The sequence below is a fragment of the Clarias gariepinus genome, chromosome 11 (assembly GCF_024256425.1).
Source record: "Clarias gariepinus isolate MV-2021 ecotype Netherlands chromosome 11, CGAR_prim_01v2, whole genome shotgun sequence".
Taxonomy (NCBI): Eukaryota; Metazoa; Chordata; class Actinopteri; order Siluriformes; family Clariidae; genus Clarias; species Clarias gariepinus.
Window position 1 is genome coordinate 16,929,450 of NC_071110.1, and position 15,884 is coordinate 16,945,333.

General features: G+C 38.3%; 1 protein-coding gene across 2 annotated transcripts; it reads left to right on the forward strand.

Moving 5' to 3' along the window:
* The first annotated feature begins 2,420 nt into the window (after positions 1 to 2,420).
* Positions 2,421 to 15,529, forward strand: vezf1b (vascular endothelial zinc finger 1b). 2 transcript variants are annotated; one of them, XM_053506956.1, is made up of 5 exons: positions 2,421 to 2,520; positions 7,154 to 7,914; positions 8,920 to 8,989; positions 11,193 to 11,460; positions 12,662 to 15,529. In XM_053506956.1, exons 1-5 carry the CDS (start codon positions 2,488 to 2,490, stop codon positions 13,012 to 13,014), a joined length of 1,485 nt encoding a protein of 494 aa, XP_053362931.1. In that variant the 5' UTR covers positions 2,421 to 2,487; the 3' UTR covers positions 13,015 to 15,529. The 2 variants fall into 2 exon arrangements, with proteins under 2 accessions (XP_053362931.1, XP_053362932.1); XM_053506957.1 differs by having other exon boundaries at positions 11,193 to 11,358.
* Positions 15,530 to 15,884: the final 355 nt, after the last annotated feature.

The window sequence follows — 15,884 nt, forward strand, 5'->3', positions numbered from 1 at the left end:
ATATAAACAAAATAAAGTAAAAAATTATTAAATGTTTTTTATCCAAATATTACAAGCATCTCAGCTCATTAGCATGATTTAGTACATAAAAATTAAATTAGCAAAACAGATGATAGGTCATAGTGGCTTCTCTCTTCTCCTCTTTTAAACTTGATGGTCTTTTCACAGTGTGTGAGAGTGTGAAGCAGTGATTTGGTCACATAAAAGCTCCAACTTGATCCCAGTCTTGCTGTACTTGCTGTATACACTTCTGCCCATTTGAAAAAAACACCACCACTGCATGGCTCTGCTTAGAGAGGCCAATGTTTGCTGTTGTGTGTGTGTTGGTTTGGAAAAGTCAAATAGATTACATGATGAAATCTGAGTTTTACCCATCACACTATATTTAATTATATTTTAGTTTTTAAAATGTAAAATTATGCTAAATTAATGTGGGCCTGCTGCGACCATAATATTATTTTGGTGTACTCTGGACTGTTTAGAATAGAACAGAACAGATTTACTGACAATGAGATCTGTGTATGTCCAAATTTGCTAGATATAAGTAGAAAATAAAAGTAGAAAAATAGAATATATGCATCATTCTTTTAGCTTTTTAATATATATTTAGGTTAAACATATTGCCAATCCCACAATTAATCCTACACTATATTCAAATTGTTTCAGACCTTTTGTGTTATTATTATCAGAGCCCCATATAGCCCAAGGGGGGGGGGGGGGGGGTTCCTTCACAATCCATTTACAGCATTTTTCACAGACAACCTTATCCAAAGCAACTTACAGTTCATCTCATCATACATCTGAACAGTTGATGGAATTGCTCAAATGTCCAACAGTGGCAACTTGGTGGTGGGGTTGAACCTGGGACCTTCCGATCAGTAGCCTAGTGCCTTAACCACTAAGTGCATGTGGCACTCTCACTGCCGCCACCTGGATTTGATTCCCAGTCAGAGCCACTGTGCAGGTTTAAAGCCTAGAAAAATTGGTTTTCATCAGGAAGCCATAAAACCATGTTAATGTTTGTATGTTCTCCGGTGCTTGGTGGGTTTCCTCTGGGTACTCCGGTTTCCTCCCACAGTCCAAAGATATGCAGGTTAGGCTAATTAGCATTCCCAAATTGCCCGTAGTGTGTGAATGAGTGTGTGAGTGTATGTGTGTGTCCTGCGATAAATTGGCACCCTGTCCAGTGTGTACCCTGCCTCGTGCCCTAAGTCTCCTGGGATAGGCTCCAGGTCCCCCCCGACCCTGAATACAGGATTAAGCGGTCTAGAAGATGAGTGAGTGAGTGAGAATGAAATTCCAAGTTACTAGATTTTGGGGTTAATATTTTTAAGAAGTCAAATTTGTAGTGGAAAATATTAACGATGGGACAAAATTTAAAAAAATTAATAGTTACATGTGAGAGTGTGACAGTCATTTTCATTGGATCAAAAAGTTAGTAGTTTCTTCAAATGTTTAATTTTTTTTTCATAGTTCTGTATTTGATTATTTGGGTATGTTTATGGTAATTAATTTTATATGTGAACACTTTATCACTCTATTTTTATATCATTGTCTATACTGTTGTATCCTGTATGCAGGGTTGCCGGGGGGCCTTCATGGAGACATGGACTGGGTGCCAATCTATCACAGGGCGAGCACACACGCTCAACTACGGGCAATTTGGGAATGCCAATTAGCCTATTCTGCATGTCTTTGGACTGTAAGAGGAAACTGGAGTACCTGTAGGGAACCCACTAAGCACGGGGAGAACATGCAAACTTCATTCCACTAAGCACGGGGCGAACATGCAAAGTTCATGCCACTAAGCACGGGGAGAATATGTTAATTTCATCCCCAAGGCAGACTCTGGATTCTAAGAGTGCATTGCTAAACACCAAACCACTGTGCCACCATGCTCGTAATTTTGTAGTTGACTATTTGGGTGTGTGTATAATAATTAACTGGATATGTGAACATAAATTGATTTTTAAAAATGGTGTGAATTAATTTGAATATAAAAATAATACTGTTTCTACACATGGTATCTCATTTAATCGCTTTAAAACCCTATATGGAACTGATTAAAAGTTTAATAAAATGCACAGGATAACATATCATAAATACATTTTCAAATATGAATTAAAACATAATAAATGTATATAAAGAGCAAAACATAGGAAGTAGTTACTACTAAATCATTAAATAAAATGGAGAAGCTTCTGTTTATTTTCGTTTATTTAAAAAAAAATATACTTTGACTTTCTTTCCACAGATTTATTGTTGATCTGTTAGCTACATGTTAAATCAAGTAAATGTAATATGTTGTGCTGTGTTTGTGTTGTGTATGTGTGTGTGTGGACAATCCCAACAGCAGCGGCGCTTTTCTCAGGCGATGGTTTGGCCCTGCAGGGTTACAGGAAGTTGGAGCAGCTGCCATGTTTAGCTGCTTTGTTGTAGATTTCTTGTAGGTTTCCTGCAGATTTTTTTTTTTAGCTAAGTGTTGCAATGGAGCCGAGCTGGAGCTCATTTTTATTTCAGGTAAGAGAAACATTTTCAATAAATATGAGCCGCTGGCAGTCTTAAAGATTGTTTACACCGCTGATATTTCATGTTTGGAAAAACATTATGTTTTCAAAAGCTAAATCTATTCAAGCAAAAACAATGGTAGCTAGCTGGGGTAGCTAGCGTGCCAGGTTACATTAGCGAGCTAGCGAGTTTAGCTAACTGGCTACATCAGCGCCAGACTTCCAGCTGTGGAGTGTGAGTGAGTGTGCGAGGGAGATGAGACACTCGAAAGGAGCCTTATGGCTGTCGTTTCCTCGGTTTTACTCCGGGGTGTGCTTGTTTTATCCTCGCGTTAGCTTAGCAAGCTGCTTACTTTCTGCCTGCCAGCATGTCGGACACTTTTTTAAATGATGCCCTCATTGATTTAATGGGTGCATGGTGTTCACAGAGCGCGGCCAACACACCAGAGCTAAGACCAGACTAGTTTCTTATGTTTACCCAGTGAGCTTATGAATACTGTAGGGTGGATATGTTCAAGCAAACAACTTTTCGTTAGCAGCGTTAGCATTTTGTGAACGCGGTTTATCTACACGCTCGTGCTGCGCGCGAGACACTGGTCCAGAGTCTCCCCTGTGCGTGTACAGAGAGCCGTGCAGTCTGTGCTGTTTTTTTATTTATCTCCCACTGTTTACGCTTCAGCACATCATAAACAGATTAAAGAATGGAGCGGGATGTTTTCTCCTCAAACTCCTATTTTGAAAACGCAGCATCGGCGGGCTGCAGATGGAATCTCAGCTATGTTTTGAGTAGTGAAGTGCCGCATTCTGCATGCATTACACTTTATAATGACATGCAACAAATATAAAGCCAGTGCCTACAGGAAAGCACGGTCTATCCGCTTCATACACGTGACTGCACGTTACAAAACTGTAAAGATATGAATTCATGTTCACAGAATTGATTGCTGCTTGAAATTTTGGCCATGAGCCCGACAAACACACACTGATCTGACAATACAGCTTGCAACCTAGTTTGTGTCTGTATTAAGTTTATATATGCAAGAAATACACTATATGGACAAAAGTATTGGGGCAAACCTGTTAATTTTTGGATTGAGGTGTTTCACCCAGGCCCCTTAACCCCAGTGAAAGGCAATCTTAAAAGTGTCAGCATACCAAGACATATTGGGCAATGCTATGTTTTTAACTTTATAGCAACAGTTTGGGAAAGGCCCTTCTCTATTCCAAGACTGTGCCCCAGTGCACAAAGCAAGAACTATAAAGACGGTGTGGAAGAACTGGACTGGCTTGCATCAAGCCCTGAACACAACCCCATCAGACACCTTTGGGATGAACTAGAACATAGACATTGTGAGCCAGGCCATCTTGTCCAACATCATGGGTACGAATTTCCACAGAAACACTTCTAAATCTTGTAAACTTTCAAGAAGAGTGAAAGCTGTAATAGCTGCATAAGGGGGACCAGCTCAATATTGAATTGTGTGTGTGTGTATGTGTGTGTGTCCTTGGATACTACAGTATATCATTACAGGTTTGGCCAAATACTTTTTGTTCATATAGTATATACCCACTTTATTTTCTTCGTTTAATCATATACAGATGCACAATCTTTCTAAATGGTCATTATTTTATCTGTGTATTAAGCATGTTGCTCAATGTTCACATATTGCTCCATGTTAAGGATATAATTCAACTAATTGATTTAGCAATGTTCCCTTACTTTTAGTGTTAATAAGATCTGGAAGTGTTTTCTGTCCCATTACATTTTTAAGGCATTAACTGGAAAACCTAGAGAACGGTGTGAAAGTCAGCACTCAGAACATTGTTTGATCACTGAAGAGTGAGATTAGAAGTAAAAAGGTGTAACTAACTTCCCGACACTGTAAATCTAAGGTTAACTTTTCACATGTTCTGAGAGGTTAATATGGACCAAGTGTACACTTAATTACTAACCACATTAATGACAAAACTCGTACAACTTTCAGAGACATGTTGCTTGATTTATGTGTCATTTTGATTGTAATAGAAAACCTTTATTATAAAAGAGGGAAAAAACGAGTGTCATTGAAGCATCAGTGATTATTTTCCCTTGGCAAAAAAGCTGAAAGGGATTATTCTGCTTGATTCCCTCCTTGTGATTCAGCATCTAATGAGACGGTGGTGTAGCGCGTCACCCGGCATTGTTCGCGAGGCGTCTGAGGTTATTCATAAGCGTGGCATTGTCTAGCTCCCAACAGGCATCGCTTAATCCGTCTGTAGCAGACAAAAAAAAAACTTGAGTCTGAGTTCAGTTCCTGCATTAATGCAAATTCAGTCTCTGTTTTGTGTAATGGCTGAGTTCAAAAAAATTGGCAGGTGAATACACATTAGATAAAAACTCTACAGTGTGACTTGGTTGGCTTGTTAAAATGGGTCCCAGATGGAGTAGTAACAACCAAGTTGAAACCAAAGCTTGATGTGTTTAGAAACTAATCTAATGCTTGGCCAGAAACGTGCTGCACAATTCTTTATTATTATTCATGCTAAAATTCACCATTTACAGCAATGTTGATTTTGAATTTCAGCAGATCAAGCCAGGGTTTCTCCAAAAAAAAATTCTGGTTATAATAATAGATTGTAAAATGAGCAGTTCTTACTGCTATAGTGTTACACTATACACCACTTCTTTATACTCATTTTCAGCTCTTTACCAGTTTTACCCTGCTGTCGAATGGACTAGTTCTAATATTGAATATTATAGTGAATATTATGTATGAATATTCACTTCCCTGTGGAATAGACAATCCAGAAAGTAAAATCTGTTTTAATGGAATATTAAACCATTACAGCCAGTCTACAAAATGCCTTATGTCGAACACAGTGGTGTTTAAACCTTACGGAATATAATAGTAAGATATACTCTAATACATGCTGCTAAGACACTTAAGCATACTTATGTTTAAGTGTCGTCTACGGTACAGGTTGCTGGTAAAGCTTTTTTGTACAGAGAATAACCGTATTCATGCATGCAGTTTTTCACTGCACTTCTATTTCTTTCTTTCTTATCCACTTTCTCACACTTTTGTCTTGCTATCGATGCCATGACCAATGTGACTGTGCAGGCAGCTGCAGGATGGACAAGCTGTAATGACAGTGTAGTCATTCAATTCTGTGTCAAGACGTGCTGACCTCTCTGTAGTCTTTTTGTTCCGTTCAGTCTGTAATTAAAGTTTGCTTAAAATATTTTTGTATCATTGGTTTAAATTAGGTATCATTCTAAGGGGCGGGGGACCCTGGTTTTCTTCTTGCTTAAAAGACAAGTCTATTTAAAGATTACCAGTAGTACATTTTACCTGGATTTGCTGGTAGTATGTAATGTTTTAAAGTGAGAAATATGGACGAGGTCTTTTTCTGTTAAATATATATATAATGGGCTCACCCTCACTGTGTGCTATTCCTTCTCCTTTAGACAACTTGACTTTGTTGTCCTTTTACATAGTAGGGTTTAGATGTAGGGTCTGTAACGCACAGACCTAGTAGTTTTGGCATGTCTTCCTGAGCCAGAACAGGGCTGCGCCCCGAGTCACATGTGGAATGGCTTTCATGATATTCAGAGATCACTTTACATGTAACAGATTTAGGTGTCGTTATGGCAACATGCTACGTGTCTCTTTATGCTAAGCTGCCAGAGACACGAAGGGGTCCATGTCAGACATACATTCGAGGAAAAACTTTTTTTTTTCTCTCTCTCTCTGTACTCACTTGGTGACTTGATCTAGCTCATGTAGCGACATTACTGTTCCTAAAACACAGTTCACAGTTTCATCAGAATGATTTTGACCTTCCATCAGTTCCTCATTAGAAGAGGCTGTAGTTATCTAATGGTATATCTGTCTTTCTCTTTGCAGAGACTAGAATTTCTAGGAACTCCATCCTTATCTGTCTCGTGTTCTATAGCCTACATGGTTATTTTGTATTAGTATTACCATTTAATAGTTAGGCATAACTCTGCATTAAAGTCAGATTCTAAGTGTATGCAGAATCATGCAAGGGAGTAATGTACTAGGGTTTTTTTTTTCTTCTTTTTTTCTTATCTGTCTGTCTGTCTAATGATATCACTCTCACATGTGCATATCCGCGTTCTGAAACTTCCCGGGTCTCAGCCGCGGCTGCTTGTTTTTCCGTGTTGCACAGATGCTTTTAAAATGAGTCATGTTCTATTTCAGATAAAGATTTACCACCGTCATTCTACTCTTGGCTTGTCTACTACAACATTGCTAGAACATTATTTTATAGCAAACTATACTGCTAGGAATTCAACTGGGCAGGTCAGAGGTCACAGCTCAGTGCTCTATCAGTGTGCAGGAGGATGGGTCATATTTGTTGAACTCATTATAATAATGGTATTAAAGAAAAGAAAATGTACACACGTTCTAAATATATTATAGGGTTCTCCTTTGTTTGTAAAATATGTGCCAAATAGAAATATGTACTGGTTAAAATGAGCACTGTGTGATTGCTGTCAAGTATAAGAGAGTTTTTGGAATATTTCTGGTTCTTTGCTTAATCAGGCAAAAGTTAGTGGCAACTAAAAATGTTATAAATTTTTGAGTGTGAAATGTTTTTTGCAAGGGGATTTTTATACATTCTTTCTTTCCATTGAGCAGACAAATGACACTCTTCACCACCAGCACCAGGTTGGCCAGAACAGTCTGCTGCCTCTCCTCAATGCTGGAACAGAACCCCAAGACCAAAAGCCTGTGCTCCCCATCCCACTGGAGCAGAAGCCACCAGTCAGTGCGGCCGAGCTCCTCAAGGACACCATGGCCAGTGGGACAGGTGGAGGAGGAGGGGGCGGTGGAGGGGGAGGTGGCGGAGGTCCAGTGGTAGTTAAGAAGGAGCCTAAGTCAAAAACGCCCTTCATCTGCGGCTACTGCAGCAAGTCTTTCCGTGACAGCTATCATCTACGGCGGCACGAGTCTTGTCACACGGGCATCAAGATGGTGTCCCGGCCCAAAAAGACACCAGCAGCTCCCACCATGGTGCCCATGATCTCCCCTGTGCAACAGCGAGATAGCAACGGCAACCCCACCTATGTCTCTGCTGGTATCCTGACAACAGGGACCAACTCGGCCACAGTAACAGTGGGTGCAATGGCCACTCTGTCCCAGCAGCAGCCCAGTGTACCCAAAAAGCCCCCGAAACCAGTGAAGAAGAACCACGGCTGTGAGATGTGTGGTAAAGCCTTCCGCGACGTCTACCACCTGAACCGGCACAAGCTGTCACACTCGGACGAGAAGCCTTTCGAGTGTCCCATCTGCCACCAGCGCTTCAAGAGAAAGGACCGCATGACCTACCATGTGCGTTCGCATGACGGTGGCGTGCACAAGCCCTACATCTGCTCCGTCTGTAGCAAAGGCTTTTCCAGGTGGGTTTTAAGATTTTATTTAGTCTTGTTTCCAAACAGCATCCAACACAATCTTTTGGGAACTAGTAAATAACAGAAATGTTTAAAAAGGAGTCCGTAGAGGTCTGAGGACCAGTTTAGAGACCACAAGATTGATTAAGAATTGGGCAGTGATTATTTTCAGTGGTTAAAGGCTTTGGGTTCCTGAATAGGCAGTAGGTAGCTCTGCCAAACTGCCACTGTCTTTGGGCCTCTCTGCTCCAGGGGCGCTGTATCATGACTGCTTCTATGCTCTGACCCCAACTTTTCCAAGAAAATGAATTCCCTTGTACTGTAATGTCTTCTTAAAAATATCTCAAACAACCAAATACCCTTTTAACCTCCTGAAAAAACGTTCGCTGAGAAAAATTACCATTGAGTATCTTCACACACTATTGTGTTTCTCTTATGGCTCATTGTAACAAACTAATGATTCAGTTAAAACTAACTGAGGCAGAATAAAATTAAAATAGATTTAATATATATTCTATATTATATATATTTTTGCCTATTCTTAAAATTTTAAAATAGAATAGATTTCATGGCAAATACAAAAGCTTGTACTGGGATTATGTACTGTTATATTTCATAAGACAGATATATATATATATATATATATATATATATATATATATATATATATATATATATATATATATATATGAGAGAGAGAGGGAATAATGATGGCACATTTGTGCATGGGCTTTGTTTCCCCTGACGGGTTCTGGGAGTCATAACAAAATTGATTAACTTTATTTCTGGTGCCTTGTGAGAATGCCCTTTAGCCAAGAATAATGCTTCTCTTTAACGCTCTACTATTTGTTTTGTAGTTGTGTTTTTATAGGCTTGTAACGTTTCTTTACAGTCAACAAGGATCGGATCTTGACTCTATACTTTAAGTTTGCAGTATTGTCATGATATTATTAGTACTTTATTTTTAAATAGGAGATAGTAATCTTATTGTAATTTCTATTTTCCCTTTCACAGGCCAGATCATCTTAGCTGTCATGTTAAACACGTCCACTCTACAGAGCGGCCTTTTAAATGCCAAGTAACGGTAAGGAGCCAATCTCTGTTTCTGTCACTCTAAAACGGGCTCTGGCATTGGTTTTTATTAGGTATGTTTGCCTGAAGTTTCAGTTTTCAGTGGGCTCTAGTTGTTTTAGTGGGGACAGCTGGCCAGAAAGTATACTGGCATGACATCTTTACATAGTCAGATAGTATAAGGATAGCTGCAGTCAAATATTCCATATTACCACTAAATACAGTTGATGCGATAATAATGTGTTTGATAATCTGCACCAAATCTACAGGTCTAATTACATAAAATAGTATATAAGTAAAATTCAATATGGCATCTGGGAGATTTATAATCTTATTTTTTATCATTTGTTAGGGAAATGGAAACAATCACAATGCAAAACCTTTTACATTTTACTCTTTAACTAGTGAAAAATTTAGCCACCGTCAGCTGGTTAGGTCTCAATGTGACAGAACCAACATGTGTGCTTGTGCATTGCCTGCATGATGTAACTCTTCTCAATTTGTAGTATTATTAAAACAAACCAGCTACAGATTAAATTAGTTTTTTTTGGCTTGTTAAACTTAAAATTCTGGTTGAACAGGAAAGGGTTGGTCTCCTGTAAATTCAGTGTGTGCCTCTTCTGATCTACCAAGCAAATTTCCCAGAGGAAGCCTGTATCTCTGGGGTATTGGGAGTAAACTAGACAATTAATTACATTAAATGTGTAAGGGAAAGAGAAGGTCTACTATATGTCTTGTTGACACAAGATACATACAGCAAACAAGCAGATTAATAATAGAATATATATAGCAAGAATGAACATCATTAACAAGCTTTCTACCACATTAGAGAATAAAATAATACTGACTGTATTGGATTCTTTCTCTCCTGATGTTCCTGCTTTTATTTTTAAAGTTCACAGATGGCCATGATTGAGTGTCACTGTGACTGACAGAGGAGAGAGTAATGACATTCCTACCCAGAGAACACATCCAGTTTTTCTCCCTTGACTCTTGTGCACATCATTATTTACTAGTGAACAATGTATCATATATGTATAATAATTTTAGTTCAGAAGAGCCCAAAGCAAGTAATTGTTTTACAGTTGTATTCCACAGTACAAAGTGCAAATGGCACTTGTCTTATATTCAAAATCTTTATCAGGCTGAAACTGTGCTAGATCAGATAGTGGAGTAAAAGGGAGAAGAAGAATATTTTAGCAATAAACTGTTTTACTTTATAATTGTTTGAAAGAAAACAAATAGCATATTTTTTTGTCAGTCTTGTTAAAGGCCGTGTATTTCTTTCTGTAGAATGTTAAAATCGTTTTGTTTTTTTTACTGAAAATAACATTTTAAATGATCATTGATATCTTAGGGCAGTTTCAGTTTTGTTTTAAAAATAAACATTTAAATTCCAGTTCATCACTTCTGTATAGGAGTGAGTACACCAGTAGGTGTCTCTATAACATACTTGGTAGTGATAATACAGAGTAAGCATAAAGACCTTCCATGATTTCATGATATCCATTTTTTATTTATTTATTTTTAAAGCCAGGAGAACTTTTCTTCTGAGGTTACCAACTTTGCAGCAACATCTCCCCATACATAGCATACCAGTTTTAAAAACTCTTAACATCAGATATCAGATCTCCTTCATACTCCATACCTACATCCTTTTTTCCCCCTTTTTTTAACACCACAAAACAATTTTTTGTCTCCTTAGACACTATTTTCATACTGGTGATTACAGTGCCATCTTGTCATCTACAGTGCCAAAACAAAGAAAATCTATTAGTTGATGTATGTACATGTTCAAGGAAAGACTCCATGCTTACTCTGTACGTTTGCACTGCATGTTATCAAGAAATTTTAATGGAAAACATTTTTGTGGAAAATATATCAACACAAAGATTCTTAGGATTATAATATGGATTATTTATTATGTAAACAGTAGTTATACACTAGTTATGAACCAAAACAAAAGTGTTTTTTTTTAAGTACTATGACACTTAAAAAAAAAAAAAAAAAACTGTTTCCTAGTAAGTATTTTATCATTTGCAGAAACAATTCAATACTAAGCGTTAAAACAATATTTTTGCAAAAACAAAACTGATGCTTGCATAGTTTGAGATGCTTGCTGCATGTTTAAGGATTTTTTATTACTTCTTTTATTAATTGCTTATATTGTTACTGATGACACTGTTTGTCTTTTGATCTGTCTGTGTATGTGGCAGGCCTGCACATCTGCTTTTGCCACCAAAGACCGCTTGCGTTCCCATATGATCCGGCATGAGGGTAAAGTCACTTGCAACATATGCGGAAAGATGCTGAGTGCTGCCTACATCACCAGCCACCTGAAGACGCACAGCCAGGCCGGCTTCACCTCACCCTGTAACAAAGGTACGCCAGCCCTCGCCCCTCACTCCTCCTCCTCCTCCTCTACCACTTCCTCCTGGCCTCCGCTCGCCTCTGCTGCGCCAAACCAGGACAACACACACTCAGGTGGGCATCTCCCTCTGCCATGGTGATGTCACTTCCTCAGACAATTCATTCATGCTGTCTGCTACAGGGACCTGCTTTTCTTTCTTTTCTAGCCTGTAGATTTCTCACTGCTAACTCTGGTCTTTCACTGATTTTCAAAACCACATATTTACATGTTGTTTGCATTTTTTGATTTTAGTATTAGGTGTGGTTTTAATGTTTGATGTTTTAGAGTTTTTAGGGGTTTTCTCAAACATTAAGTCAAAGAAATGCACGTCTATTCCATTTTCAATGACATTTGAGAAATAGATATAGAATTTTTCCTTTAAAGTTTGTAACAAATTCCTCTTTGGTGGCTAATTCTAATTATTTTAATTAATATTTGGGTCAGCAATATCTAATTCAGTTTGACCGAGAAGAAAATCAAGGTGTGCACCCTGTTGCATCTAATATGCAAATATTACTAAATGTTTCATGCCATAGAACATGTATGCTAACAAAATTATGGCATATGTGTTTTGATAGTTTTGGTGTCTTGTTAAGGAAGTCACAAAGGAATGCTGAACGTCCACTTGTGTTTAAACATTCTAGATGCAAAGTAGAGTTTACAAGCAGCAGTTACCGACCAGACATATTCGGTATGGCAGGGGGAGTGCAATGCATGCAAATTCATGTTTTTGTAATAAGAATATGGGTGGCAAGCTATTCCTGAGCCAAATCTATTAGAAGTAAAGACATGTGGACATCATGGACTGCACTTTGTCCATAATAGTCTGCCACAAAGTGGCATTGTCATACTGGAACAGGTTTGTGTTCCTTAGCTCCAGTCAAGAGACATTGCTGTCCAACAACAAACAAAGGCATTCTAGATAGATATGTGCATCCAAGTTTGTGGCCGCAGTTTAAAGAAAAAACATTTATGAATGTGGTAGACAGGTGTCCACAAATTTATGACTATAAAAGAAAGTTTTCTTTTAAGCTTTTTTAGAATAGTGCCTCCCAACCCTGGTCCTGGCAGATCTCTTCCTTGCACTCTTTATTGTTTTCCCTGCTTTACCAAACTTACCTTTACTCAGTTAAGGCTATTATTTAGCTAATTGGTTAAATCAGGTATGCTGGGAGCTGAGAAAAGGGGGTCCTTGAGGTCCAGGGTTGGGCGTTACTGCTTTAGAAGATGCGGTCTCGGGTTTTAAATTAGTCTTGTTTTTTCTTTATATTTCAGACACTAACAACGCATGCAACTCTGCCTCAGCCACACCAGTCACTGCCTCGGCCACCGCCGCCAGCACTGCCAGCATGAATCGTGGAACCATCAGCAACCCCATAACTATCTCCTCCAACACAGTGAATATCACAGCTCCGGTGAGCCTGCAGCACCCGGTCACCATCACCGCTCCAGTCAATATAGCTTCGGTGAACATCCCTGCCACAGCAACCGGCATGAACATCGCGCACCCAGTGGCCATCAGCACCCCAATGCCCATGAACATCACTGGCCCCCTCAACATCACCATGAGGCCCATGGAGAGCATGCCGTTCCTCTCGCAGGTTCTGCCTTCCTCACCACCCTGGTAGAACCCAAATAGCTTTTGATTACTCATCCAACCCAGTGTGTCTTATTTTAAATCCTGTTCTGGTCTTCCATTAGTAGTGTGCTGTGAAAAAAGGGTAAGCAAGGACGCAAGGTAGAAGTTCCAAGCTTAGTGTGGTAGCAGCAGATGGAGAAACAAAGTAAAGATCTAGTTGGTATTAGGTGATGTTCTGTTTTTCCTTATTATGGCTATTGGCTAAGCAGAACCAGAAATGTATAGAGTTTAGTAAAATAGCATAAGAAAGAGGAAAGGGGGTAGTTAACGTATGGAGTGGAGGCTGGCATGCTGTACGTTTGGTGATTTCACTTCATTAGTGCCAGATCTCAGCCAATGGCCATTTGGAGAGGAGCAGATTGCTTCATCAAATAGTGAGCATGACTGGTTTTAACAGTTTTCTTAAACTGTGATGAATTATTTTGTTGTTGTTATTTTTAGCTTGCTTATCAGTATTCCCTAGTTTTTATTGCATTGAGTTATGTACTACAAAAGGGACAGTTGCTTCCATTTGTGGGAGATAATTATTTTTAATACTATCTAAGTAAGAAGCTTATTTGGTTTTACATTCATTGTAAGCCACTTAAAACTGTAGCTATTATTCTAGTTTTAAAATATTTTCTGGAGTTGATCATTCCTGGTAGAAGAAAGACTATGTACTATTGTTTTGAATAGCTGAGACATATTTCTGCTTACTGGGTGTTGGGCATGAAATTTTACACAAGTCTTGCACTGAACACATCTGATTGGTGATATAATGGCAGTATTATGAGAAATGTTTTTAAATTTGCAACGTTAAGCAAGATGTCGGGCCATGTAATAGCCCTGTACACTGAAAGGAGACCTTAACGCGAACTTTTTGGAGTGTTTAGACTCATTATTCTTCTTCCTTTATGGAAGAGGGCTGTGCTTGCGTGGACCTTTTCTCAAGGTCTTTACTGAGAGAATCCCACTCGTTTGACACTCATGTAGGTAAGAACATGCCTAACACTCGTCTGAATTTTTTCACCTCTTAATACACTAAACCATTTTATCCTTATTGTTGTCCCATAAAAGTGACATTAACTGTAACAGCTGAAAGATGCAATTTGTTAAATTTATTTATCCACCCCTCCCACTTGATTGAACCAAAACTGCCATCTGACGTTCAGGGTTTGTTGGTTTGGTTTTTATCAGTGACACTTATCTGTGTTCCATGTGACTGTAGGAAGCTAGCAATGAACAAAGGCAAAGCATTTCATCCATTTTGGATGACAAAAGCAATATCGGAGTTGCACTGCTAATGCATTCTGTTTGTTTCTGATCAGCAACATGCCTTTAACTTCAATATCTATTACATCTCGCACCTTCTGTATAGTCCTGTCTCATGAGAATGTACTCTATATGATTATCATAAATCAGGACAAGTGAGAAAATCATTTTGGTGTGGTCCTACAAGGCACTGTGTAGACAGCAAATGCACAAATGTGTTGTATTTTTATTTAACCTGAGAAAACCTGGGAAATAAATTTAATAACCAGTAATTGTAAGTAAATGTAATTTTTCTTTGCTGATCAGAGATGTAATAGATTTGGGAGGAAAAAGCAGGTCTGGACTGTGAGTTAAGCAAAGCCTAAGAGCTACTGGATGTTCTTTATTTTTTATGAATTATGTTGTCTCCCCATTTCAACTTGTAACAACTGTTCCATGCATTGCATGAGCTTTCCAGTTAAAATCTAGGCACCTAAAAAGGTTTTCATCATGTCCTCCAGAGAATGTTGCCTTGTTTTAAGAGGGGTGCTGTCTTTTCCCCAAACACTGAGAACTGGAATTTAAAGAATGGGACTAATGTGACTGGTTTAAAGCATTACAGAACTTTTTAAGTATGCTTGTGATAAATGTATGGCCCTCCAGTGGCATCACTTCTGTGCCTGATCTTAAAATGCCACATATTAACATGTCCTGTTTACCAAATCTCTGTGAAGATTTTAGATCTATTTTGCTTTGGAGATTATCACGTATGTGGAACTTTTGTCATTAGCGTTTTTTTTCCCCTAAAGTATTCTGTTTCATTTTTTATGCATTATGCACCAACAGTATCTTTAAAAAAAAAAAAAAAAAAGTTTGATTAGCAGTAAGGGGTGGGAGATATTTGAAGTTTTACATTGGACAGTAAAAATGATAGTTCTGACCTTTTACAGTTTGCTTTGATGAATTGGCAGAACCATGTGAATGCCAGTGAATGTATATCTTTGTACAAAACAGTTAGCTCAGAGGATGTTGTAGGTATGGTAGGCAAGTGCAAGGAAAAAAATAAAATAACCTTTTATAAAACGTTTTGTATTAGAACATTAACATTGATAATTTTGTATATATGAAGACTAGGAAATTTTTGGTTAGCAGAAAGGTGAAGCATTCCTACATTTTTTAAATGTATGTATGTATGTCACAAACAGTTATGTAAACACAATGTTTTATGTGCCTTTTATTTGGGTTGTCTAAATAAAAGAAAATTGTAAAACGTAGATGTAAAAAATTTTTGCTTTAAAAGGCTGAACTTTTTAAAATGTTTTTTTATACATATAATGTTATAGGAGTCTGCATTACATAAGTAACAACCCAAATATAAAATGATCAGATACTCAGTCAATACAACTAAGTTTACTAGATGACCTTTTATTAGATTTAAGTTCTGATACATGATTATATCAAAAAGTTTCAAGACCAGTAACATGCCAACAGATGGCAGCACACGGCTACATGCAGTTATTGTGCCAAGACACCATCCTGTGTGCATCAGGAGCACCAGGCAAATCTGCCACAGAGACGTTTACGGCGATGCTGCAATGAGGCGTTCAAAGGGTTTTGAGTGGCATACGC